At 41.4% G+C, this 26246-nt stretch overlaps 1 protein-coding gene and 1 non-coding gene across 3 annotated transcripts in view; one reads left to right on the top strand and one right to left on the bottom strand.

The window, feature by feature from the left end:
* The first annotated feature begins 738 nt into the window (after positions 1–738).
* The window catches only part of LOC120860477 (methionine synthase), a 124223-nt gene continuing 98715 nt past the window's right edge, over positions 739–26246 (top strand). Inside the window, exons 1-5 of one of the 2 annotated variants that reach the window (XM_040236296.1) lie at positions 815–1175; positions 1374–1442; positions 14318–14532; positions 22484–22573; positions 25183–25252. In XM_040236296.1, coding sequence (XP_040092230.1) covers positions 1142–1175; positions 1374–1442; positions 14318–14532; positions 22484–22573; positions 25183–25252 — 478 coding nt within the window. In that variant the 5' untranslated portion in view covers positions 815–1141. Of the gene's footprint in view, positions 1176–1373; positions 1443–14317; positions 14533–22483; positions 22574–25182; positions 25253–26246 lie in introns of both variants that reach the window. The other variant, XM_040236297.1, reaches the window with a different exon arrangement.
* On the bottom strand, positions 5686–5758 carry TRNAE-UUC. The gene has a single exon. It is a non-coding gene; the product is annotated as a tRNA-Glu (tRNA).

The following is a 26246-nucleotide window of genomic DNA, read 5'->3' as shown; positions in this document are numbered from 1 at the left end:
ACACCCTTGGGGTTCTGAGTTTCTTTGGTACACTATATGGGATTCTTTTTTTTTTTTCTGTTAAAGTATTATTCTTAATCAGATTGTGAGTTCTTCTTCTTAAGAGAAATGTGGGGATGTGATGTAGCTTGTCTTTCTTTGCATTCCAAGTGTGTAGTCTAAAGTCTGACACATAGTGTGTGCTTAATAAATGTTCATTGTCAAAAAGTGACAATTAACATGCATATATGTACTTCAGAGTTTCCCAGCACGTTCACACGATCCTACTACTAATCCGCACAACAACCTTGTAAAATAGTAATGATCACCACCCTATCATTTCCCATTTTATAAAGTGTAGAGTGTAGCCCGAGATGATCTTGCCCAAAGCCAGTTAACAGTAAAGTGTGACTAGTACCTGCTCTTCCAGACTTCAAGTACCAGCTTCTTGACATCATATTAATACATTCTGAAGTCAGCGCCGACTTCGTACCAGGATTTAAATTTGAGGAGACCACTGGTGGCCACACTTTCAGACGCTGGACTGAGATGCGCAAAACCTGAGGGTCACCTGGGATCTTGAACTACATCTCCCAGAAATCCTGGGGAGGGGTGGGGCGCGGCAAAGCCGCATGTGAGTGGTTGAATCGGTCAGCCAATAGAGTCGCTACGAGCTCCTATAGACCAATCGCGGGCCTGAAGGGGCGGTACCCCCCATTGCGAGGCTGGATTGCGCGCAGAATAACAGTATTCTGAGTTACCCAAACCCTCGGGGGACTGCGGGCCCTGGCCCCGCGCCTCGGCCGCCACGTCGTCCGCTTTTCGTGTCCAGCCCCCGTCCTCCCGTCGACTCGGCCTCCGGTCGCGCTGGTTTAGCCTCCAGGCCTTTGCCGAGGACAGGCCAGGTGACCGAGAAGAAAGCACGTGTCTGAGCAGCGGTCTGGGCCGGGGCCCCTCCTGTCAGCGGCGCGCGGCGCTCGTGCCCTGACGGAAGCCCCGCCGTCAGGTCTGGTTGCGGGGAGGCCCCTCGGTGTCCCTGGGACCCCGAACTTCTGTGAACTACTGGCCCGGCGCTGGCTGGCGTGGCTCTGGGCCGTCACGTGTGGAGGGTGCGTCCTTTCCGCCGCGTCCCCCGGCCGGAGGAGGAGAAAGGCTCCGCAGCATGGCCCCCACGCTCCAGGACCTGACGCCATCTGGTAACGCAGCGACCCGCTCTCCGCGCTTCGGTGGTTTATTACCTCCTGCTGTCTAGGGTGATTCAGTTACCACCCGGAGACACCTGGTTAGCTTTCCCCGGGGGCAGGCGGCGCCTCTGAACGTGCGAACCCTGAGGTCCAGTGTTTTCTCGCTGCCTGCGTTCCTACTCTCCCCGACCCATCCGGCTTCCTCCCCAGGTAGACAAACCATCAAATCCATAAAGCACGCCCCGACACGTGCCCTCGAAACATCTTCTGAGCGCCAGGGTAACTAAACTTTTCAGTTTGATGTACTGTATTCCGTCCGGGCCTTATAGAAGTTTTGCATGATTGAACGTTCTTATTCAATATGTTTATTGAGCATCTAAGCCAAAGAAGGTTCAGGTGCTGAGAAATAAGGAAGCCCAGAAAGCTATTTAAAACTGCATTGAACTTTTATTTTCCACTTCGAGGTTACAACAGTAGTTCTGTCAATTCTAGTGTGTGTAAAACCACTCGTTAGAATAAATTAGTGGGTACTCAGTAGGTTGGGATAAGGGGTAATAATTCCAGGTGATTTTGATGTTGGTGATTCTCACATTAACAATGAGGAAAAAGAAAACTAACGCAAGAATTAAGTATATCAATATTTTCAGTTTTAAAATGAGCTCTAGGTCTTTAATGCCCTCCCTGATTGTAATTTGTGAGCAAATACACCTATTAAACTTGTGAGGTATGAAGTAGCAAATGAAGAAACAAGAGAATCAGTAACAAGGACATACAGTAGATGTGACAGATAAAGATCTTCAGCTCAGGAATTCCATAACTGAAATTTTTCAGAGGTAAGCTAGTGACCCTTTGATTCTAAGGTCCTGATAAATGGGACCATTAGAATTATTCATGAAACAGGTGGATATGTAACTAAGAAACATTTTATCACTGTTGCTGTGAAGTGAGACCTGTATCTCCCACAGGGGTATCATTAATTTATTTGAACAGTATTTTTTACTGATGACTTCTGACCTCCCTTTTCCCATATAATTTAAAAATGAAGTATTTGATTTCTCTTTTATCTGAATGTATCTGGAGCAAAAACCCCTGAAGATTTAGAATAGTTTAAATAGTGATCTTTTTACAGCAGATGGAAGGAAAATCGTTAAGTGTTTGAATCTAGCTCAGCTTGCTGACCCCAAGGCTCACCTCCACAGCTGAACACCAGGTCAATAAAGTTAAATCAAGTCTTGGGCCCTTGAAGGAGCCCTGAGCCAGGCCTGTGGGCCTAGAAAAAACATCAGAATTATTCCTTCTTCTCTTTATGTGGGGAGCCTGTATGTTGGGATGAAAATCAGTTTTAACTTCCTAAAAACCCTTACTTATTGATGTCCAGTGTTAGTGAAGCTCTTGGATGAATAAAACTGGGAATTCCTGAATCTCAGGGTTGGGCCTTAAGCCTGAGTGTCCATGACCTCAGGCCATGGTTGTGGGCTGGCGAATACTTCTTGTGAGAAAAGTTTTAACTACAGCGTGTAAAGATTGCTTAGTTTCATTGTTGCTTACTGCTGCTGCTAAGTCGCCTCAGTCGTGTCCGACTTTGTGCGACCCCATCGATGGCAGCCCACCAGGCTCCCCCATCCCCGGGATTCTCCAGGCAAGAACACTGGAGTGGGTTGCTGTTTCCTTCTCCAATGCATGAAACTGAAAACTGAAAGTGAAGTCGCTCAGTTGTGTCCGACTCTTAGCGACCCCACAGACTGCAGCCCACTAGTACTATGTATTGGGTTGGCCAAAATGTTCCTTCAGGTGTTTCTGTAAGATGTTATCTGGAACTCAGTTGATAAATGATCAATGAAAGAGTGATAAATGAGCCAGTGATTTGCTATTAGCCAGTTACATGTTTCTAATCCTTCCGGGTCTCATTAAAATCAAAGGGGAAATAGTATACTATTTCAGAAGTGGAATATTGAACAAGCAAAGAGATGTCTACAAAATGTAGCAAGTTGGTGCAGACTAGAAGTTAGAGATTCAGAAATGAAGTGTCTTGCAAGGGATTTATAGGGTAGTAATAAGATAGTCTTTAATATAGTCAAGTCAGGAAACTGCTGAGAAAAGTGTTGGGATCATTTGTTTATAATGCAAAATTCTTTTCCTTGCTCTGTGTTTTCCCCAGTTAGAGCAGTGGTTGTGGGAGTCCTAAGTAAATCAGAGCTACATGGGATCATTTTGTCTACAGAGTAACTGTGTTCTTGACAGTAATTTATTACTTAAAATCATGTATATTTGGGGTTTATTGGTTTATGCCGTCATCTTGTCTTTAGGATGGTTCTTGTCTTAAAGAACCATTATTTAGGATGGTTTTTAAGGGTGATGATATCTGACTTACACACCTCAATATCTAATTGGTCCTTTAACCAGTTAGTACCGTGTTTGTTTACTCTTTGAAGCATTTACTATGAATTGTGGTATCATTCCTGGGAAATAAAACATTAATGGGTAGAAAAAAAATCACCCAAGTAAAGTACATTGACTAGGTCCTCTCAAGCTGGGAAAAACATTGTGATCTCTTAGGCTCACTGGACAAGAACATTCCTTGTGTCTTTCTCTTTTAGACTGTGTTATTTATATATATCATCCCAGATGGTACCTGCAATGCAGGAGATGCAGGAGACTCAGGTTCTATCCCTGGGTCAGGAAGATCCCCTGGAGAAGGGCATGGCAACCTACTCCGGTATTCTTGCCTGCAGAATCCTATGGACAGAGGAGCCTGGCAGGCTGCAGTCCATAGAGTCGCAAAGAGTTGAACAGGACTAGAGCAACTGAGCCAGAGAAGGCAATGGCACCCCACTCCAGTACTCTTGCCTGGAAAATCCCATGGACAGAGGAGCCTGGTAGGCTGTAGTCCATGAGCTCGCCAAGAGTCAGACACGACTGAGCGACTTCCCTTTCACTTTTCACTTTCATGCACTGGAGAAGGAAATGGCAACCACTCCAGTGGGCTTGCCTGGAGAATCCCATGGATGGGGCGAGCGTGATGGGCTGCCGTCTATGGGGTTGCACAGAGTCAGACACAACTGAAGCGACTTAGCAGCAGCAGCAGCAGAGCAACTGAGCACACACATATATATCTAAAACATAAAAATACTTCTCAGACAGTGTTGTAACTAGTCAGATAATTGAAGGACCTGCAAAGCTATATTTTTATGTTCAGCTGTCAGAAATGTTAGGGAGAGTCTTTGCTGTTTAGAACCTAACTAGGCAACCCACTCCAGTATTCTTGCCTGGAAAATCCCATGGACAGAGGAGCCTGGCAGGCTGCTGTCCACGGGGTCGCAAAGAGTCGGACAGGACTAAGCAACTTCACTTCACTTCAGTTAGGAGTAAAATGTATAGAATGTTCTAGACCTAATGAACTGAATACAGATAAATACCAGTTTTTTATTTTTTTGTTGCTTATGGAAGAGCAACATTTCAATGTTGCTCACACTGTCAAGGGGAAGAGTTGTTAAGGTGACTAACTGTCATAACAAGATTCTGGAGGAGCGGTGGTAATTAGAAGCCAGTGAAAGCTAATCTCCTACTGGAAAACATTGGGGAACACTTAAAGATTAGAACAGTGAATGATTATACCAACACACGTGAGGAGGGTTTTTTAGTTTCTCTTACCTTAAATCCTATGTTATCCCCCAAACGATAAATAAGGACATGGAAAAGGTAGAAGCATTGGATTTTTAAGGACCTCAATTGCAGAGGAGTTTTGTATTCAACGGTTATAATTCCCAGTCATAGTTGTTTTAATATGTGTTCCCTTTTACCTCTATTTTCTGTTCACAATTGTCTGGCTCCTGTTTCACATATTTCATCACATTTGTACATTTCCTTGTAGATGCTAGTCTACGTATATATTTTTCACTTATATAAATAGAACCCCAGTAGTTAGCCATTTCTGACTTCCTCACTCAATCAATAGAGCAATACAGTGGTAGATCGGGGTACCACTCAGTAGTATTCCACAGCATCCTGCACATTTGACTTTGCCATTTCCCAGGGTTGTCTCCAACTTGCGACTTCTCTAATATCCTCTGATGTGTTCTCTATGCCTCAGTGGAGCCTTTGTTTGGGAAATAACACTCAGGAGTGAGACTGTTGAGTTTTCCACATGCTTAATTTTACTGACTCCTGCTAGGTTGCTCTCCAGAATGACTGTATCTGTCTACGTTCCAAAAAGCAAGGGTTCTGATTTTCTTTGGTATTATCCAATCTTCTAATTACTGCCCATCCATTGCATATATATTGGTTTTGTCTTGTTTTAATTCATGTCTCTCTGATGCCTTATAGTTGGAGCATCTCTTCATATACTTGTTGAGTATTCAGTTTTTCCCTCCCTTGATTTGCCTATTCACATCTTTTGCCCATTTTTCTGTTTAATTTCTTATTGATTTGTAGGAGCTCCTGATATATTATAGATTTTAGTCTCTTTCAGTTTTTTTTTTTTTTTCCTTCCTCTGGCTGTGCTGTGTGGTTTGCAGGATCTTAATTCCCTGACCAGGGATCGAACCCTGGGCCCCAGCAGTGAAAGTGCAGAGTCCTAACCACTGGACCTCCAGGGAAGTCCCAGTACCTTTCAGTCTGACATTGTAGAATCTTCCTTCAGTTGATAATCTGTTTATTATGTTTGTCAGTGATCACTTTGATTTGACAGAAATCCTTTGTTTTTATATAATCAAATTTACTTAAAAAATTATAGGTTGAGCTATTTAAGTCTTTAAATGTCTTGCTGTGTGCTAAGTGAGAAGATATTCTATATCTTTCTTTATTTTACAATATCTTATAGTATGTAATATTTGGTAGGCTAAGTAATCTCTTTCTACTTTTTTAAAGTTAACTTAATTCTTTCTCTCAGTCGTGTCCGACTCTTTGCAACCCCATGGACTGTAGCGTACCAGGCTCCTCTGTCCATGGGATTTTCCAGGCAATAGTACTGGAGTGGATTGCCATTTCCTTCTGCAGGGGATCTTCCCAACCCAGGGATCGAACCCAGGTCTCCTGCATTGTAGACAGACGCTTTACTGTCTGAGCCACCAGGGCTTTTAGTTTTCCACATAAATTACAGAGTAAGTTGGTCAAGCTTCTTATTAAAAAAAATTATATGTTTTGTTTAGAGTTTTTTAAAAAACCTTTTGTCTCTTATGTATATGATAACTCTTAACACGCTATCAGAATTTGTGTGGGGATGGGGTTGTTTTATGGTAAATGGTGAACTATCTTAAAGATTGAAAACAATTTATATTTCTGATTTGAAAAGTGAATACATTAGAGGCCTCTTGGAAAAATGCTTAGACCTTTTCTGAAAATAGGACAAGTCGGGGCACACTCCATTGTCAGATTTGCAGTGAGTAGAGAAAGGCCAAACCAACTCTGATGAAGGATACCAGGGGGGGCGGAGGTAGGGCATTTCTTTTGTTGTTATGTTAACTTTCCTTTCTTATTTCTATCTCCTTAAACTCTTGTGTACTTGGTCAGTGGAGGAGATAGAAGTACAGACATGTAAATCATATGGTATTTACTGATCATTTTGGTTGATGGTGATGGTTTTAGTTGCTAAGTCGTGTCTGATTCTTGTGACCCCATGGACTGTAACCTGTCAGGATCCTCTGTCCATGGGATTTTTCAGGCAAGCATACTGGAGTGGGCTGCCATTTTCTTCTGTAGGGGATCTTCCTGACCCAGGGATAGAACCCCGGTCTCCTGCATTGCAGGTGGATTCTTGACCGACTGAGCTACCTTCCTGATAAACTACTGACCATTTTGCTGATGCCAAAAGACATATTTCTTTGTAGAAAAACCTGGGATTGTTTTTTTTCCTCAAAGGTTTGAATACTTTTTTATTTGTTTATTTTTTAAGACATTTTTTCACTGTGGACCATTTTTGTTTTTTTAATTTATTTTTTAATTGTTTTACAATGTTGTGTTGATTTCTGCCGTACAACAAGAATCAGCCATAATTATACACATATCATCTCCCTCTTAAAGCCTCCCTCCTCTCCCCCACCCCTCTGAGTCATCAAAGAGTGCCAGGCTGGGCTCCTTGTGTTATAAAGGAACTTCTGTTTTACACTTTATTGTTGTTCAGTCACCAAGTTGTGTCCAACTCTTTGCAACCCTGTGGACCGTAGCATGCCCGGCCTCCCTGCCCCTCACCATCTCCTGCAATTTGCCCAAGTTTATGTCCATTGAATTGGTGATTCTGTGTGTGTGTTGATGCTTTCTCCATTCACCTCTTCTCTCCTTTTCCCACTGTGTCCACAAGTCCATTCTCTGTGTCTGCATCTCCATTCCTTCCCTGCAGATAGGTTCATCAATCCTATTTTTCTAGAGTCCATATGTAAGTGTTAAAAATGATATTTGTTTTCTCTTTCTGACTTACTTGACTCTGTTTAAATAGGTTCTAGGTGCATCCACCTCACTAGAACTGACTCAAATTCATTCTTTTTTATGGCTGAGAACTATTCCATTGTTATTTATGTACCACGTCTTTATTCATCTGTGGATGGACACCTAGACTTATTCCATGTCCTGGCTATTGTAGATAGTGCAGCAGTGAACACTGGGGTACATGTGTCTCTTAGAATTGTGGTTTTTCTCAGGGACTATGCACAGTAGTGGGATTGCTGGATCATATGGTAGTTTTATTCCTAGTTTTTGAAGGAATCTCCATACTGTTCTCCATAGTGTCTGCATCAATTTACATTCCCACCAGCAGTGGAGGAGGGTTCCCTTTTCTCCACATCCTCTGTAATTTTTATTGTTTGTAGATTTTTTTTGATGACGGCCATTCTGACTGGTGTGAGGTGATACCTCATTGTAGTTTTGATTTACACTTTTCTAATAACTAATGATGTTGGGCATCTTTTCATGTGTTTTTTGGCCACCTGTATGTCTTCTTTGGAGAAATGCCTGTTCAGGTCTTTTGCTCATTTTTTTTGACTCGGCTGTTTATTTTTCTGATATTATATTGAGCTGTATGAGCTGCTTATATATTTTGGAGATTAATCCTTGTCAGTTGTTTCGTTTGCAATTTTCTCCCATTCTGACTGTTGTCTTTTCATCTTGTTTATGGTTTCCTTTGCTGTGCAAAAGCTTTTAAGTTTAATTAGGCCCCATTTATTTATTTTTGTTTTTATTTCCATTACTCTCAGAGGTGAATCAAAGAGGATCTTGCTTGCTGTGATTTATGTCCAAGAGTATACTGCCTGCGTTTTTCTCAAAGAGGTTTACAGTTTCTGGGCTTACATTTATTTAAGTCTTTAATCCATTTTGGGTTATTTTTGTGCATGGTGTTAGGAAATGTGCTAGTTTTATTCGTTTACATGTAGCAGTCCAGTTTTCTCAGCACCACTTATTGAAGAGGCTATCTTTTCTCCATTGTATATTCTTTTATTCTTCCTCCTTTGTCAAAGACAGGTACCCATAGGTGCATGGGTTTACCTCTGGGCTTTTTATCTATTCTGTTGGTCTATATTTCTGTTCTTGTACCAGTACCATTACTGTCTTGATGACTAAAGGTTGATTCTTCCATCTCTCTTTTTCTTTCTCAAGATTGCTTTGGCTATTTGAGGTCTTTTGTGTTTCCATACAAATTGTGAAATTGTGCTAGTTCTGTGAAAAATACCATTGATAGTTGATAGAGATGTCAATGCATCTGTAGATTGTTTTGGGTGGTATGATTATTTTCACAATATGGATTCTTCCAATCCAAGAACATGGTATATCTCTCCATCTGTCTTGTGCCATCTTTGATTTCTTTCATTAGTGTCATATAGTTTTCTGCATACAGGTCTTTTGCCTCTTTAGATAGGTTTATTCCTAGGTATTTTATTCTTTCTGTTGCATTTGTGAATGGGATTGTTTCCTTAATTTCAGATTTTTCATTGTTAGTGAATAGGAATGCAGAGATTTTCGTATATTAAGTTTAGATCCTGTGACTTCACTATTTTCATTGATTAGTAATGTTCTGATGGCATCTTTAGGATTTTCTACATGTAATATTATGTCATCTGCAAACAGTGAGGGTTTTACCTCTTTATTTTCCTTCTGGATTCCTTTTATTTCTTTTTGTTCTTTGCCATGGCTCTGTTTTCCAAAACTATGTTGAATAATAGTGGCAAGAGTGGGCACCTTTTTTTGATGTGGACTATTTTTAAAGTCTTTATTGAATTTGTTACAGTATTGTTTCTATTTTACGTTTTGTTCTTTTTGTGGCTCTGAGGCATGTGGGATCTTAGCTCCCCAACCAGGGATCAAACCTGTGCCTCCTTTGTTGGAAGGCGAAGTCTTAACCTCAGGACTACCAGGGAAGTCCCTTGACTACCTTGGATGTAGCACATGGATCCCTGCTCAGTGCTGTGTGCCAGGGGAGGGAGGTTTGGGGGAGAATGCTCACATGTGTTTGTAAGGCTGAGTCCTTTTGCTGTTCTGAAACTGCCACAACATTGTTAATTGGCTATACAGCATTACAAAATAAAATGTTTAAAGTTTGGGGAAAAACATTTGATTGAAGCCTGCATGAGCTACTCCCTCCTCCAGCCGCTCCGCCATATCCACACCCGGTGTTCCCACCAGGGGGGTGATTCATCACACATGCCCTCATTTTAGGAAGGCTTGCAGCTACATTCTTTGGAAAAGAAAGGAATTCAGTTGAGCATGTAGGTTAAAGTTTTTCATCTTTCTTTTTATTCCCCATCTGAAAGGATCTCCATGTAAATCTTTTCGCTGATTATTGTGTTTGCTCTGCCACATTCAAGTTCATCTCTAAACCTGCAAACATGCCATTCCTGCCTCCTGCCCCAACATGAGCAGAACTGAGAGCTTCAGGCTTCCGTGATCCTTTTTCTTAACCCACTGTACTTGTAGAGTATAGAAGGCAACCTTTAGAGTTTCGATCCTAGCTCTACTTTTTATTAGCTATGCAGTAATAATGACGTAATAGGAGTTGCTAACATCTGTGGGGTGATTATGCCAAGGTTATATGTCTCATGACTTTTATGATATGAGACTTCCAGTTGTTAACATCTGGAATATGCCTTCAAATGCATCATCTCATTCTGTTGTCACATGTTCTGTGATAAGGCAAAACACAGTCTGTCCAAAACCCCAAAGCTACTTTTGAGAGCTGGGACTAAAACCCAGATTTCTTGGCTTTTTTTGTCCTGTCCCCATTACTCTGTGCGACCCCATAGACGGCAGCCCATCAGGCTCCCCCGTCCTTGGGATTCTCCAGGCAAGAACACTGGAGTGGGGTGCCATTTCCTTCTCCAATGCATGAAAGTGAAAAGTGAAAGTGAAGTCGCTCAGTCATGTCCGACTCTTAGCGACCGCATGGGCTGCAGCTTACTTAATCATATCAAATTCTGAGTGCTTCTTAGCTGAAGGACAGCCACATCATGGGGTGTCTAAATTAATGCCACCCCTGAATTGCCTTTGTTGACATTAATTGGAAATGACCAGACCACTGCCCCGTTGCCTACCAGTCTTTCTGTTATGCATATCTCATTAAGCCCTGCCTTTTCTTCACACTTTCAGGAAGTGATTTTTTTTCCTTTGGTGCTTGAGGTACTACTGCTCAGATTTTTGGATCTTACCTTTGTTCCTTTTTCAGTTTTCTTACCTCTATTCAGTTCAGTTCAGCTTAGTCGCTCAGTCCTGTCCGACTCTTTGCGACCCCATGAATCGCAGCAGGCCAGGCCCCCCTGTTCATCACCATCTCCCGGAGTTCACTCAGACTCATGTCCATTGAGTCCGTGATGCCATCCAGCCATCTCATCCTCGGTCGTCCCCTTCTCCTCCTGCCCCCAATCCCTCCCAGCATCAGAGTCTTTTCCAGTGAGTCAACTCTTCTCGTGAGGTGGCCAAAGTACTGGAGTTTCAGCTTCAGCATCATTCCTTCCAAAGAAATCCCAGGGTTGATCTCCTTCAGAATGGACTGGTTGGCTCTCCTTGCAGTCCAAGGGACTCTCAAGAGTCTTCTCCAACACCACAGTTCAAAAGCATCAATTATTCGGCGCTCAGCCTTCTTCACAATCCAACTCTCACATCCATACATGACCACAGGAAAAACCATAGCCTTGACTAGACGGACCTTTGTTGGCAAAGTAATGTCTCTGCTTTTGAAGATGCTATCTAGGTTGGTCATAACTTTTCTTCCAAGGAGTAAGCATCTTTTAATTTCATGGCTGCAGTCACCATCTGCAGTGATTGTAGAGCCCCCAAAAAATAAAGTCTGGCACTGTTTCCACTGTTTCCCCATCTATTTCCCATGAAGTGATGGGACCGGATGCCATGATCTTCATTTTCTGAATGTTGCGCTTTAAGCCAAATTTTTCGCTCTCCTCTTTCACTTTCATCAAGAGGCTTTTTAGCTCCTCTTCACTTTCTGCCATATGGGTGGTGTCATCTGCATATCTGAAGTTATTGATATTTCTCCCGGCAATCTTGATTCCAGCTTGTGTTTCTTCCAGTTCAGCATTTCTCATGATGTACTCTGCATATAAGTTAAATAAGCAGGGTGACAATATACAGCCTTGACGTACTCCTTTTCCTATTTGGAACCAGTCTGTTGTTCCATGTCCAGTTCTAACTGTTGCTTCCTGACCTGCATATAGGTTTCTCAAGAGGCAGGTCAGGTGGTCTGGTAGTCCCATCTCTTTCAGAATTTTCCACAGTTTGTTGTGATCCACACAGTCAAAGGCTTTGGCTTAGTCAATGAAGCAGAAATAGATGTTTTTCTGGAACTCTCTTGCTTTTTCCATGATCCAGTGGATGTTGGCAATTTGATCTCTGGTTCCTCTGTCTTTTCTAAAACCAGCTTGAACGTCAGGGAGTTCACGGTTCACGTATTGCTGAAGCCTGGCTTGGAGAATTTTGAGCATTACTTTACTAGCATGTGAGATGAGTGCAATTGTGCGGTAGTTTGAGCATTCTTTGGCATTGCCTTTCTTTGGAATTGGAATGAAAACTGACCTCTATTAGCTCAGTAAAAAAAATTAGCCAGTTTTGGAAAGGAATAGTAAACCCTGAAATAAACATAATGCCCTTTGGGAAAGAAACCAGATACCGACAAATTGCTAGAACCACCTTTCTGAAGCCTGTTAAGGAGTAATTCAGTCAAAATAGCTCTGTAGCCACCATCCATCTCCTGTTTCTTTATAGAATACCTAAGACTCTGGACAGTAAGGTCTAGGTTTTAAATTTGCAACACTGCCAGTTTACAAATACTCATATGTTACTGGTTTGGGGTTTAAATGACCTTCTCTTGTCATCTTTCCTCACTGTTTTGCTGTGTCGGTTTAGGAAATACTTACTGAACACTTAAGTGCTGGATACTATCCTTGGTGTTGCTAGGGATACAGATAAGTTGGCCTAATCCCAGTCTTCCTCCAAGAGGCTCAAAGAGCTTAGAGCCAGCTGCATTTTACTCCAGCTTTGCTCTCCTCTCAGGGAGCACAGAAGCTCATATTGACTAGAGAGGTGGGTGTCATTGTGATTTGTTTTGAATAACTTGTAGTGACTTTGGTAGGCAGTAGGGAATTGTTGAAGGTTGGAAGCATTGGAAACAACTGGTTTAAATGTGCTTTTTGGGAAGATGAATCTGGTGCATAGGATGGATTGGAACATAGGGTGACCAAGTATAGTCACCCTGGTGGTTGAGATGACACTTTGTATAACACTTGATTTTTTTTTTTTTTTAACAAAGCATCTTTGTATCTGATCTCTTTTAACCCATAAGACAATTCCGTGAAGTTGGGGTGAGCAGGCATTGTCTTTCTTAGTTTTCATGGATGCAGACTGAAGCTCAGAGAGGACCTGTGATGGCTGGATGTGTAGTAATGTCTTGAGGAAAGGATTGGCACTGGGGATGGAAGGTGGGCCCAATGTGGATGGCATTTTGGATGCCAGAGCTACAGGGCTTGAGATCTGAGTAGATATTGATTATCAAGGAGAATGAGGAGTCACATAACACTGAGGTTGTCAGGTCAGTCTTCTGCAAAGGGTGATGCATTCATAACAATAGAGAAATCAGACAGGGAATGTGGCAAGTTTAGTTTTGGATAGCAGATTGAGGGGCAGGCTGTAACAAGTGGACAGCTTGGAATCTGAGTCTTAGATTGGAGGCCATTGTTTTTGATAATTAGAAGGTCATGGGTGACTTTAGGGAGTGATTTCAGTAGCGTGGTGGAGGCAGAAGCCACAGCCTGAAGATAAGTTGAGGTAGAATTGCTGGAAACGGGAGGGAGAGTGGGAGGTGTGGGTGGAAGTGAGCACATGCTCTGCTTCAGATGCAGAGGGAACCAAGCTGCAAGAGGATTTTGTGGTGTGTGTGTGTGGGGGTGAATTTGAGGAGCTCCCCAAAGAAGACTCTTTTGTGCAGGATTAGATGAAATCACCTCTGAGTTAAAAGGATGAGAAGGATTTTGTGTAAAGGCAAGCAGAGGTCTGGGACAGCAGGTATGGGAAGTGTTGTTGAGGGAGCTGAGAAAAGGTGAACCAAAGAAGAGGCTCAAAGTTAGGAATTTGGATGATTCCAATCAGCATGGTTTTGTGGCTTTCCAGTAGTTCTTGGAGACCAGAAAATAGGGTTGGAAGGAGTAGGCATTAGGGCTTTTCAAGGCCGAGTAGCCTGTCATGAGTTCTGGTGGTAGTGGAAGAGACTGTCAGACTTAACAGTCTAAATGGCAATTTGGAATTACTGATGGCTTTCAGGTATCAAACCAAATCTTCTTATGTCTTATTCTGGGCACATGCACAGAACCAACATGGAGGGAGTCCTGCAGACCTCCAGCAGCTGGCCTGGGCTTGTAGCAATTGGCTGTTTGCTGTCTGTTGTGCTCATCTTTGAAACAGGAATACCTACAGCCTACGTTCACCTTGGTGTAGTGCTATACCAGTGATTCTGTGCTGTGTGCAACCTCTTGTTTCATTAAGCATTGTTGTAACTTAATGAAAACATTTTGGGGCAGCCTTTTTCAAAGTCTGCAGAATTGTGAGAATATATCTATGAGCCCCACTTACTCCCTGTTGTGAATTATTTTAATTTAGTCTGCAATCCCTCTCCACACATATTTTTCCCCTTTCATTTTGGAAACTAACATTTTCACTTTTTTTTTTCAAAGCGGGGATGGAGAAGACCCTGCAAGATGAGATCGAAGCTATCCTGCGGGAGAGGATTATGGTGCTTGATGGAGGCATGGGAACCATGATCCAGCGGCACAAGCTGAGTGAAGAAGACTTCCGAGGACAAGAATTTAAAGATCATGCCAGGCCCCTGAAAGGCAACAATGACATTTTAAGTATAACTCAGCCCAATGTCATTTACCAAATCCATAAGGTAAAGCTTCCTTGAGTTCTTATATTTTTATCTATCATTCTGCAAGTCCTTTGGTGTCCTGAGGGCAGACCACTGTGCTGAGTGCTCTGGGGGAGACAGAGAAAGGGGTGAGTTATTCAGAAAGAGGTGGCTTATTCAGAAAGCAGGTTTCAGTTCAGTTTGGCCGCTCAGTCATCTTGGCGACCCCATGGATGGCAGCATGCCAGGCTTCCCTGTCCATCACCAACTCCTGGAGCTTGCTTAGACTCATGTCCATAGAGTTGGTGATGCCATCCAACCATCTCATCCTCTGTTGCCCCCTTCTCCTCCTGCCTTCAGTCTTTCCCAGCATCAGGGTCTTTTCCAGTGAGTCAGTTCTTCGCATCAGGTGGCCAAAGTATTGGAGCTTCAGCATCAGTCCGTCCAATGAATTTTCAGGCCTGATTTCCTTTGGGGCACCTAATTCACTACAGCAGCCCCAGTGATGTGAAACTGAAAGCTATTTGTTATTCTCATTTTGTAGATTTGAAAACTGAGCATCTCAGAGGTTAAATAACTGGCGATACAGAGGATCGCTGACTTGAAATCCCGTGTTCTTTCATCTCATTTTTCTGTCTAGCTAGCCAACATAAAGAGATCAGAAGCAGGTAACTGGCTATTGCTAGACTTTTAAAAATAAACATAAAACTAAATTGTTTTGTAGGTTATCATAGGAATTTTTTAGAACTATGGCTAAAAGAAATAATAAGTTGAATTAATCTGTTTTCTTGGTCTGGATTCAATTTGAAGGAGAAAGTGATTTTAATGAGAAAATTTTCTCTTTAGAGTAGGGCATTGTTATAGGTATTTCAGACTTCTTTTAAAAATTGCAGTATTACTGACAAATAACATTAGTTACAGGTGTACAATGTAATGATTAGATATTAGTATATGTTACAAAATGGTCACCACAGTAAGTCTAGGTAATATCTGTTACCATACATAGTTACAGTTTTTTTCTTGTGATGAAGATTTTTAAGATTTACCTTCTTAGCAACTTACAGTAGTATTAACTATAGTCTTCATGCTGTGTATTACATCCTCGTGACTTTCTTTATAACTAGAAGCTTGTACCTTGTGAGCCCCTCATCCCTTTCCCCAACTGTCCACTCCCCAACTTCTGGCAACCACCTTTCTTCCTTTTTATAGCTCAGTTATATTCCATTACATATACATATGACGTTTCCATTTTTCATTCATCTGTCAGTAGACACTTAGATTGTCTCCATGTGTTGACAACTGAAATAATGCTACAGTGAACATGGGTTCTTTTTTTTAAAGCTTTATCTTACTGGAGGTTAATTGCTTTACAGTGTTGTATTGGTTTCTGCCATGCGTCAGCATGAATCAGCCGTAGGTGTACTCATGTCCCCTCCTCCTTCGGCCTCCCTCCGACCCCCCACCCCTTCAGCTGTCAGGGAGTACAGGGCTGAGCTGCCTGTGCCTGACAGCAGATTCCTCCCGGCTGTGCCCCACGTGGGAATGCGTATGTTTCAGTGCTGCTCTTTCAGCTCATCCTCCCCCTCCTCTTGCTGGGTCCACAAGTCTGTCCTCTGTGCCTCCATCTCCATTCCTGCCCGGCAAATAGATTCATCAGCACCACTGTTTTAGATTCCATATATATGTGTTAATATGCAATATTTGTTTTTCTCTTTCTGACTTACTTCACTCTGTGTGACAAGACTCTAGGTTCATTTGCCTCACTAGAACGGACTCAGATTCATTCCTTTTTATGGCTGAATAATATTCCATTGTATATGTGTACCACATCTTCTTTATCCATCCATCTGTCACTAGACATCTGGGTTACCTCCATGTCCTGGCTATTGTTGATAGTGCTGCAGTGAACACTGGGATATGTGTGTCTTTTAGAATTGTGGTTTTCTCAGGGTATATGTCCAGTAGTGGGATTGCTGGGTCATAGGTAGTTTTATTCCTATTTTTTTAAGGAATCTCCATAGTGGCTGCATTAATTTACATCTGCACTAACTGTGCAAGAGGGTTCCCTTTTCTCCACATCCTCTCCAGCATTTGTTGTTTGTAGATTTTTGATAATGGCCATTCTGACTGTTGTGAGGTGATACCTCATTGTAGGTTTGGTTGCATTTTTAATTTTTTAATCTCTTTGTTGTTCCTTTTAATGTAATCTTGAAAAATTCAAATAATGAAATCTACTAGTAGGCATTCCATAACCTATTATATAAACTCTAATTTTCAAAATTTTATCAGTTTTTTTTTTTTTAATTTTTACTTTATTTTGCTTTACAATACTGTATTGGTTTTGCCATACATTGACATGAATCAGCCACGGGTGTACATGAGTTCCCAATCCTGAACCCCCCTCCCACCTCTCACCCCATATCATCTCTCTGGATCATCCCTGTGCACCAGCCCCAAGCATCCTGTATCCTGTATCAAACATAGACTGGTGATTCATTTCTTACCTGATAGTATACATGTTTCAATGCCATTCTCCCAAATCATCCCACCCTCTCCCTCTCCCACAGAGTCTAAAAGTCCGTTCTATACATCTGTGTCTCTTTTGCTGTCTCGCATACAGGGTTATCATTACCATCTTTCTAAATTCCATATATATATGTTAGTATACTGTATTGGTGTTTTTCTTTCTGGCTTACTTCACTCTGTATAATAGGCTCCAGTTTCATCCACCTCATTAGAACTGATTCAGATACATTTTTCTAATAGTAAATGGTGTTGAGCATTTTTTTCATGTGCTTATTAGCCATCTGTATGTCTTCTTTGGAGAAATGTCACGTCTTCTGCTCATTTTTTTGGTTGGGTTGTTTTTCTGACATTGAGCTGCATGAGCTGCTTGTATATTTTAGAGGTTAATCCTTTGTCAGTTGCTTTATTTGCAACTATTTTCTCCCATTCTGAGGGTTGTCTTTTCATCTTGTTTATGGTTTCCTTTGCTGTGCAGAAAAGCTTTTAAGTTTAATTAGGTCCAGTTTGTTTATCTTTGTTCTTATTTTACTCTAGAAGGTGGGTTATAGAGGATCTTGCTGTGATTTGTATCAAAGAGTGTTCTATCTGTGTTTTCTTCTAAGAGTTTTATAGTTTCTGGTCTTACATTTAAGTCCTTAATCCATTTTGAATTTATTTTTGTGTGTTGTTAGGAAGTGTTCTAATTTCATTCTTTTACACCTAGTTGTTGTTAGTCCAGTTTTCCCAGCACCACTTGTTAAAGAGACTATCTTTTTCCCATTGTATATTCTTTCCTCCTTTGTCAAAGATAAGGTACCTATAGGTGCCTGGGCTTATCTCTGGGCTTTCTGAGAGAAGCAAGCAACCAAAGGAACCGTAACCGATTCTGTGAGCCATTCAGTTTCACTGTACTGACTGTGTGTTCTTAGACATGCCTGGCTTAATATTTGAAACAAGCATGCTACTGGTAGGATCAACCAAGTATCTTCTATCTTTTTGAGTTAGTGGTTTTATTTGGATAATACCTAGAAATAAAATTGCTGGGTCATATAGTAGTTCTATTTTTAATTTTTTGAGGAGTCACCATTCTATTTTCCATAGAGGTTGTGCAAACTGTACCTTCCCTTTACATTCCCGCAAGAGTTCCCTTTTCTGTATCTCTTTAGCAACACTTGTCTTTTGGTAAAAGCCATTCTGATAGGTGAGTTCTGATATTGTGATTTTGATTTGCAGTAAGGATGTTGACCGTCTTTTCATGAGCCTGTTGCCATCTGTATGTCTTCCTTGGAAGAATGTCTGTCCTAGTCTCCTGTTCACTTTTCCCTTTTGGGCCACGCTGTGCTGCCTGTGGAATCTCAGTTCCCTGACCAGGGATCCAGCTACACCCTCTGCAGTGGAAGTGCAGAGTCTTAGCCACTGGACTGCCCGGGAAGTCCTGTATTCTGCCCATTTTTTTTTTGAATTGGTTTGTTTGTATTTTTTTTTTTGTTGTTGTTAGTTACTGAATTGTATGAATTCTTTATTTTGGATATCCATATTAGATACATGATTTGCAAATATTTTCTCCAATTCAGTAGATTGCCTTTTCATTTTATTGCTTGTTTCTTTTGCTGTGCAGATGCTTTTTAGTTTGATGTAATCCCACTTGTTTATTTTTGTTTTTGGTGCCTTTCAAACTCTTCTTAAGGAAATCACTTAAACGAATGATTAAATGATTCATTGAGGCTGGAAGGAACCTTCTCTTGGCTGGTCAAGACTTTGTTCTAGATAAGATGCAGAATAGTTTTCATTTGAAGAAAAACTAGCAATACCTTTCCTTTGTTCTAATAGAAATTGTCAGTACTAGAAGATTTAAAATTGGTTCTTGAATAGGTTGATTCTACAAGTTTTTCTTCTAGGCCTTCTAATATGTAGTCAAATTGCATTATAAAATTCCAGTACATTGTATATTGGGAATGCCATCATGGGTATGAATTGCTTGATACAGTCACACTTAGTATGTGTGCATGCTCAGTCATGCCCAACTCTTTGCAACCCCATGGACTGTAGCCTGCCAGGCTCTGTGGGATTGTCCAGGCAAGAATACTGGAATGGGTTGCCATTTCTATCTCCAGGGATCTTCCCAATCCAGGGATTGAACCTGTATCTCCTGCATTGCAGGAGAATTCTTTACACTGAGCCACCAGGGAAGCCCAATATGGATACAAACATCAGTTCTTATCATGCAGTTGGTGAAATCACCACCCTTCCCCAACCATTAGCTTCCTGAGGATACTAATTTATGCCTATTTTTCACTACTGAATTCCAACTGTTTAGAACAGTATCTTGTACAAACTAAGTCAGTAAATGTTTTTCAAGAGGGTGAATCTTTGTCTTCTGTGTTAGATAGGCAACTAGAAAGAACAGCAAGTTTCCCAGGATAGGGACATGAATCAAAGCGCAGTAAATAGAATAAGGTGTATCTGGCTGTCCCATTTGTGTGGGATATTGATTCGCTGGAGTTCACTGGATGTAGAGACCATGTCGTGTTCATGGATGAGGAAGGAGAAAAGACTAGGTCTTTTCACACTTAGTTATTTCTAGTAGTATTACTGACCATATATCTGATCCCTTGATCCTTAATTTTAACAGAATGTCCAGGCTCTATACAAGGTGCAAGTCTCTGACACTAAGCTGTTTTGATTGTAATGTAGGTGCCTGACTTTCAGCTTTTGGTTGGGGAGGCATCCATTTCAAAGTCATCCTTGTCTATAAACACCCTGCCAGCTGTATGAAATGGCTGCTGCTGACTAACCGACTAGCAACCAGGCTTCTCCCACCATGAAGTTCCTCTTGGAGAAAGCCCTGGGTAACCTAAATGAATGACCCTGCCTTTTCCTTCCTGAACCCTAATTCCTACTGTTAGGTTTTCAGTTCTTCAGTAAAGAGTGAACCCACAATATTCTAAGCATCTACCTTGATCCCAATGAAGGCAGAACCCTAGTTCTCTCAGTTATTTCCCTCCAACCCCCAGCTACCTCACTGTGTGGCCTGAGGATGCCTGCACCCTTCAGGACCTGTGGATAGTAGGACCTTTTTGTTTTTTCAAAAGTTCCCTGATAGTAATTGCTGAGGTGAGTCTTGCAATTGTGATAAGAACTGCTAGGGCCAGTCAGGCCGTGGCATTGGCTCCGTCCTGGCTCAGCACTGGGGGTAAGGGCCCAGGTGAATGCCTCATGCATTTCCTAGCCCATTGCTGTTGTTAGGCTGAGACCTACAGGAACTGATATTTAAAACACCTGTAGGTAGCTGCTGGCTGTGTTGTCATTAATGGCCTCCTTTAATCTTGACAGCTTTTACAGAAGAAAACTGAGGAGCAGAGTAATTAAGTAGCTTGCCCACATCCATCTGTGTTTTTTTTTTAAAACTTCTAATTTTATGTTGGAGCATAGCTGACTAACAGTGTTGTGATGGTTTCAGGTGCACAGCAGAGTGACTCAGCCATACATGTATGTGTATCTATTCTCCCTCAAACTCCCCTCCCATCCTGGCTGCACATGAGATCAAACAAAGGTCCCTGTGCTACACAGTAGGTCCTTGTTGCGTATCCATTTTTAATATAGCAGTCACACGTGTTCTAATTGGTGAGAATAGGCTTGGAATCTTGGAGTGTCATATCCCAAGCCCATGAGTGGGATATTATTCCAGGAAAGAAGGTGGAGAGAAAAGGTAAAGAGCTAGAAAAAACACCTTGTAAACTTTATATTATGGAAAATTTTAAATCTATGCAGAATTGGAGAAAATAACTGGGAATTCAGAAAAACTCTCTGCCTAATTATAGAGATAATATGTGTTCATTGTTACAAAAATAAAATGTCTAGCTCAATAGAAAAACATAAAAGAAAGTAAAAACCACCTGTAATATCAGTATGTGTGTTTATGCTCAGTTACTCAGTCATGTCCAGCTCTGTGACCCCATGGATTGTAAATTCAGTACCAAGACATACCTGCCATTCACATATTTTAATTTATATTTCAGACTAGTTTTCTGTATTTGGGTTTTTAAAATTAAATTGGGATTATTATTACTCCATACTATTTTATAATTTGCATTTTTAATACCATGAGTATTAAATATTCCAAGACATGGTTTTAATAACTTTGTACAAATTTATTCTATACATATATCACCGTTTGCTTAATTTAACCTTATTTTTAGGCATTAAGGTTGTTTTCAGTTTTTCTTTCCCTTTTTTGAAAAGCTAAATTTTATTTTGTTCTGATAAAATAGAACCCATAGTTAAGAATAAATTCCCTTTTAACCACTGCTCCAAATTTCTATTTTTTCCCTGGAGACAACCACTTATACTAGTTGGTGTATGTCTTTCCAAATCATTTGTTATGCATTTATGCATAAGTGTATATGTATGTGTATCCTAGAAAATTCAATACTATTTGTGTGTGTGTATATTTTAAATTTAATGGTGTCATATTAATTTTGTTTTTCTACTAAGTAGTATTTTTGGAGATGTTTCCATATTTGTAGATATTTATACACAGTGTTGTTGTTGTTGTTTTATCTATTTTTTGGCTGCTTGTTGCATGCAGGATCTTAGTTTCCCGACCAGGGATCAATCCCATATCCCCTGCAGTGAAAACAGAGTTTTAACCACTGGACCTCCAGGGAACTCCCCACACGTGCTATTTTTTAGCTGCCACATAACATGTAATAAAATGGACATATTATAGTTTATTTAGCCGTTTCCCTATTGATGAGTATTTAGGCTGTTTGTGACTTAAAAGTGTGTAAATCTTGGATTTTATTTCCAGATTTTTCTACAAACTGGCTTACGTGGGGTTGAGTTTACTCAGTGTTGGAAAATCAGGAGTTTACTCAGTGTTGGAAAATTCACCAGAGTGTTTATCAGATTGAGACAGAGTGAAACAAGGAAGAAAGATTTCAAACATGGAGAACAGGAGGACACCAAGGTCCTCGGGGTTTAGTGAGGGTTCTGATCTGGCTCGGCCAGGAGCTGTGGGCTGAAGCAGCTGTGGTCAGAATTGAGATTGCAGCCAGAGGGCCCTTCTCAACAGAATCCTAACTGTGCTGAAGCTGGGACATGGCAGAGGAGCAGACGGAATATTTGTTGAGGGCCATCATGTGCCAGAAGCTTGATGTGTGATCTGTACTATCATCTGGTCACTGGTGAAGCAGGGTTATAATACTTTCAAATGAGGAAACTGAAGCTCAGAGTTTAAGGAACTCGACTCAGTTCACACCACATTTGAACTTTGTCTGACTTCAAGTTCTGTTTTATTTATACCACACGCCTTTCTATGAAATCCCTATATCCTTTTGTGTCTCTGTCCTGTATCTACTGCAGTGTCTTGCACTTAGTAAGTAGTCAAAACGTTATTTGGTGAAGATGGTGAGGAAAAGGCAAGTTTACTATTAGGAGGCAGGGATTCTGTAACTCATAGCACTGATATGACTTTCTCTTGTTGCAGGATTACCTCCTAGCTGGGGCAGATATCATTGAAACAAATACTTTCAGCAGCACTGCTATTGCCCAAGCTGACTATGGCCTGGAACACTTGGTAAGGATTTCATTTTTCCTTGTATCTAAGATAGTTATGAGCATTTACTGTTGGTAGTTGCTAGTGAGAAAACCAGCCAAACCTGCAGGGTCAAGCTAATGTCTAGTTATCTGTTGTTTGTGGTCAGACAGAGGAAATGGTTGGAATCTCTTCTGCTTGTACACATAACTGCCCAGTCATTTTCCAGCTGGCTTCTTTTGTGGACAAGTGATAATCAAATAAAAATGGTGCTTATTATGCAGTAATTGAATAAAAGCGTAATGATTGGCCACGTGTGCAGTTTTGCGAAGCCTTTTTAAATTGAGTGACAGATCTGGTTTCTTTTTTTTAAAAATTGTGGCAAAATACATGTAGCATAAAATTTACCGTTTTAACCGTGTTTAAGAGTGCAGTTCAGTGGCATTACGTACATTCACATTGTTGTGCCACCATTACCGCCATCTATCCACGGAACGCTTCATCTTGTAAAACATTAAACTCTGTACCCATTAAACAGCAATTCCCAATTTTCCCTTCCTCCAGCCCCTAGAAACCACCATTCTGCTTTCTGTGTTTGTGAATTTAGCTCCCCTAGCTGCCTCATGTAAGTGGATTATCAGTATTTGTCCTTTTGTGACTGGCTTATTTCACTTAATGTCCCTTAAGATTCACTCTTGCTGTAGCATGCATTGGAATATCTTTCCTTTTTCAAAGTTGAATAGTTTCCCATTGTATGGATATACCATGTTTTGTTTATTCTTTTCATCCACTATTGGATACTTAGGTTGGTTCTACCTTTGGGCTATTGTGGACAATGTTACTCTGAGCGAGGTGTACAGATGACCTGTTTTGCATCTGCGCTCGCATTTCTTTTGAATGTATATGCAGATAGTGTTACTGAGCTATGCAGTAATTCTGTTTAATTGTTTGCAAAACTACCACCCTGTTTTCTGCAGTACTTGCAACATTTTATATGTCCACCAACAGCATAAAAGGGTTCCAGTTTCCCCCCCTCTTTGCCAGCATTTGTCCTGTTTCTGTTTTTTTTTTTAATGATTTTATTTATTTATTTTTGGCTGTGCTGAGTCTTCGTTGCTGTGCAGGCTTTTCTCTAGTTGTAGCGAGGGGGAGGTCTACTCTCTAGTTGTGGTGCTCAGGCTTCTCATTGCGGGGACTTCTGCTGCAGACCACAAGAGGAGTGCGGGCTTCAGTAGTCGCAGCTCCTGGGCTCTAGAGCACAGAATTAATAGTTGCGGTACATGGGCTTAGTTGCTCTGAGGCATGTGGGATCTTCCTGCTTAGAGGATCAAGCCCGTGTCTCCTGCATTGGCAGGCAGATTCTTTACCACTGAGCACCAGGGAAGCCCTGGTTTTGTTTCTGTTTTGTCCTCATAGTAGGCTTCCCTGTGCTTCCATCGTGGCTCAGAGGTTAAAGCGTCTGCCTGCAATGTGGGAGACCTGGGTTCGATCCCTGGGTCCGGAAGATCTCCTGGAGAAGGAAATGGCACCCCACTCCAGTATTCTTGCCTGGAGAATCCCATGGACGAGGAGCCTGGTGGGCTACAGTCCATGGGGTCGCAAAGAGTTGGACACGACTGAGTGACTTCACTTCACTTCACTTCATAGTAGGCATCTTAGTGGGTGTGGGGTAAAGGATTTGGTTTGTTTTTAATCAACACAATGCTTCCATATTCAGTTTTTGTAAACCTGATGGAAATAGGTGGTAGAGGCTGAGATTCCTATTTCTGGGTAGAATTTTTCCCAGACCTGCCTCTGTGATCAGGCACGTAGTCCTGAGTGCCCTGACGCTGATTTCCCTGTGTTGGGACTTTGTGAAATCACTTGCCTTTGGGGTTATCAAGGGAAAATGAAATTGCGTCATAATTACTTTTGTGTTATTTGGGGCAGGATTGGCAAACTTTTTCTGTAAAAGGCCAGTCAGTAAATATTTTAAGCTTTGTTGGCACATACAGTCTGTGTTGCAGCTGCTCAACACCCGCATTATAGTGCGAGAGCAGTAATAGATAGCACATGAATGAATGGGCTTGACTGTATTTCAATAGAACTTGTGGGCACTGCTTTGGACCTTTGTGTGTGCTTGCCTTTTAGGCATGAGAGGGTTCATGGCCCTTCTCCAGATTCTCTAGAGGTTAATAATCTACAAAAAGTTCAGACCCACTGTCTCCAACCATTGTCTGGTGAAAGAAGCCAGGGCCTGAGGGCGTTGCTAAGGAAACTGCCTAGGCAGGTGGTGACAGAGCTGGTCTAGAGCCCAGGTGTCCTTTCTCCAAAGCCTGTGACTTTCCCATTACTGGTTTTATTTATTTATTTAATTCTCAGCATATTTTGTGACATCAGCTTATTCTGATGTGCCAGATGTCCAGAGATTGCTAGCTAGCTCATGGTTTTGGGGAGGAATGTGAAAACAGTTCCCAAAGACTTGCCTTTCCTGTTGCCTTCATTGCTGGGGCAGCTGGTAGGCCTTATTGGCTAAGATTTTATTCAGACCTCAAATTAATTCACTCTGCATTTTCTTACTGAATAAAACTGAGTTTTAAAAGGTCATGAATTCCTTACTTATTTTCTGGAAGAAAAGAAGGACAAACTAACACTTGCCATTGATGTATTAGGCCTACCGGATGAACATGTGCTCTGCAGGAGTGGCCAGAAAAGCAGCCGAGGAGGTAACTCTCCAGACAGGTAAGGAACCTTGTTCTCCTTTCTCTTTCTTTAAAAAAAAAAAAAAAAACAACAACAAAACAAAGCTGCTTCCTTTGACATTCTTAGCTGTAATAATCTGTGCTTATTGCCCTTTTTCCTTCCGTGACAGCTGGCCTATAGCAACACTGCAGATGCCATCATGTACTTGTTTGTAGGTTACTTCTCTGCAGTTTCATAATCAAGCATTCAACGTCTGTCTTAATTGACCCTGTCTTCATGGGTCTGTCTCCTGCTCTGTGTTTACTTGATGTTATATCTTAATTTCATAGCTGGGACCATGGCTTCCCCATACATTTACAGCTAAGATGATTTCTCCACCTTCAAAAGCACATCTTCAGGTTATTGAGGCGCAACTGACTGCTGTGGTCATAGTGGTGATCATTAAGATATGTGATCTTATCCCTTTTAAGCGACCCTCATCCTTGAGGTTTTCCTTACCTAGGTAAAGAGAGATTGTCTTTCGAGTGTTTTCCACTTCATACCACTAATGTCTTTGAAGGCGCTGTTGTGTAGCACAGAAAAGAGGGTGGCAGTAGAGTCAGTCTTGCTGGGATTTGAAAAATGACTCCCCAGAATAACTCACCTGCTGGCTGGCTGCCATGGAACACTTGGGCACCAGCTGGAGGGGAGGCTTTGAGGGCGGGAAAGGGATAGAAGAAATATATGGAACCCTTTAAGATTTGGAAATGTGAAATTATTGCCAACAGGAAAGATGTAAAATTGTTAGGAAGTTAGACACAGCATACTAATGAAGACTGAAGCAATTTATAGGAAATCTGTTTCTGAGAGATAATGTTAAATATGGAAGGGCATTGACTATTGCTGCAATAGAATCACAGGGCAGAGGATATTCAGTCAGCCAAAGCAGGGAAAGATAAGAATATTTTTCTTATATCAACATTATTGTCCAGCTTGGCAGGACTGGGTGGGGGCCGTTGGATAAAGAATATTGCAACCTGCTAAAGGCTGGGTT

Source organism: Oryx dammah, unplaced genomic scaffold (genome assembly GCF_014754425.2).
Source record: "Oryx dammah isolate SB20612 unplaced genomic scaffold, SCBI_Odam_1.1 HiC_scaffold_11077, whole genome shotgun sequence".
Lineage (NCBI taxonomy): Eukaryota > Metazoa > Chordata > Mammalia > Artiodactyla > Bovidae > Oryx > Oryx dammah.
This window is presented reverse-complemented; position numbering and strand designations above follow the sequence as displayed.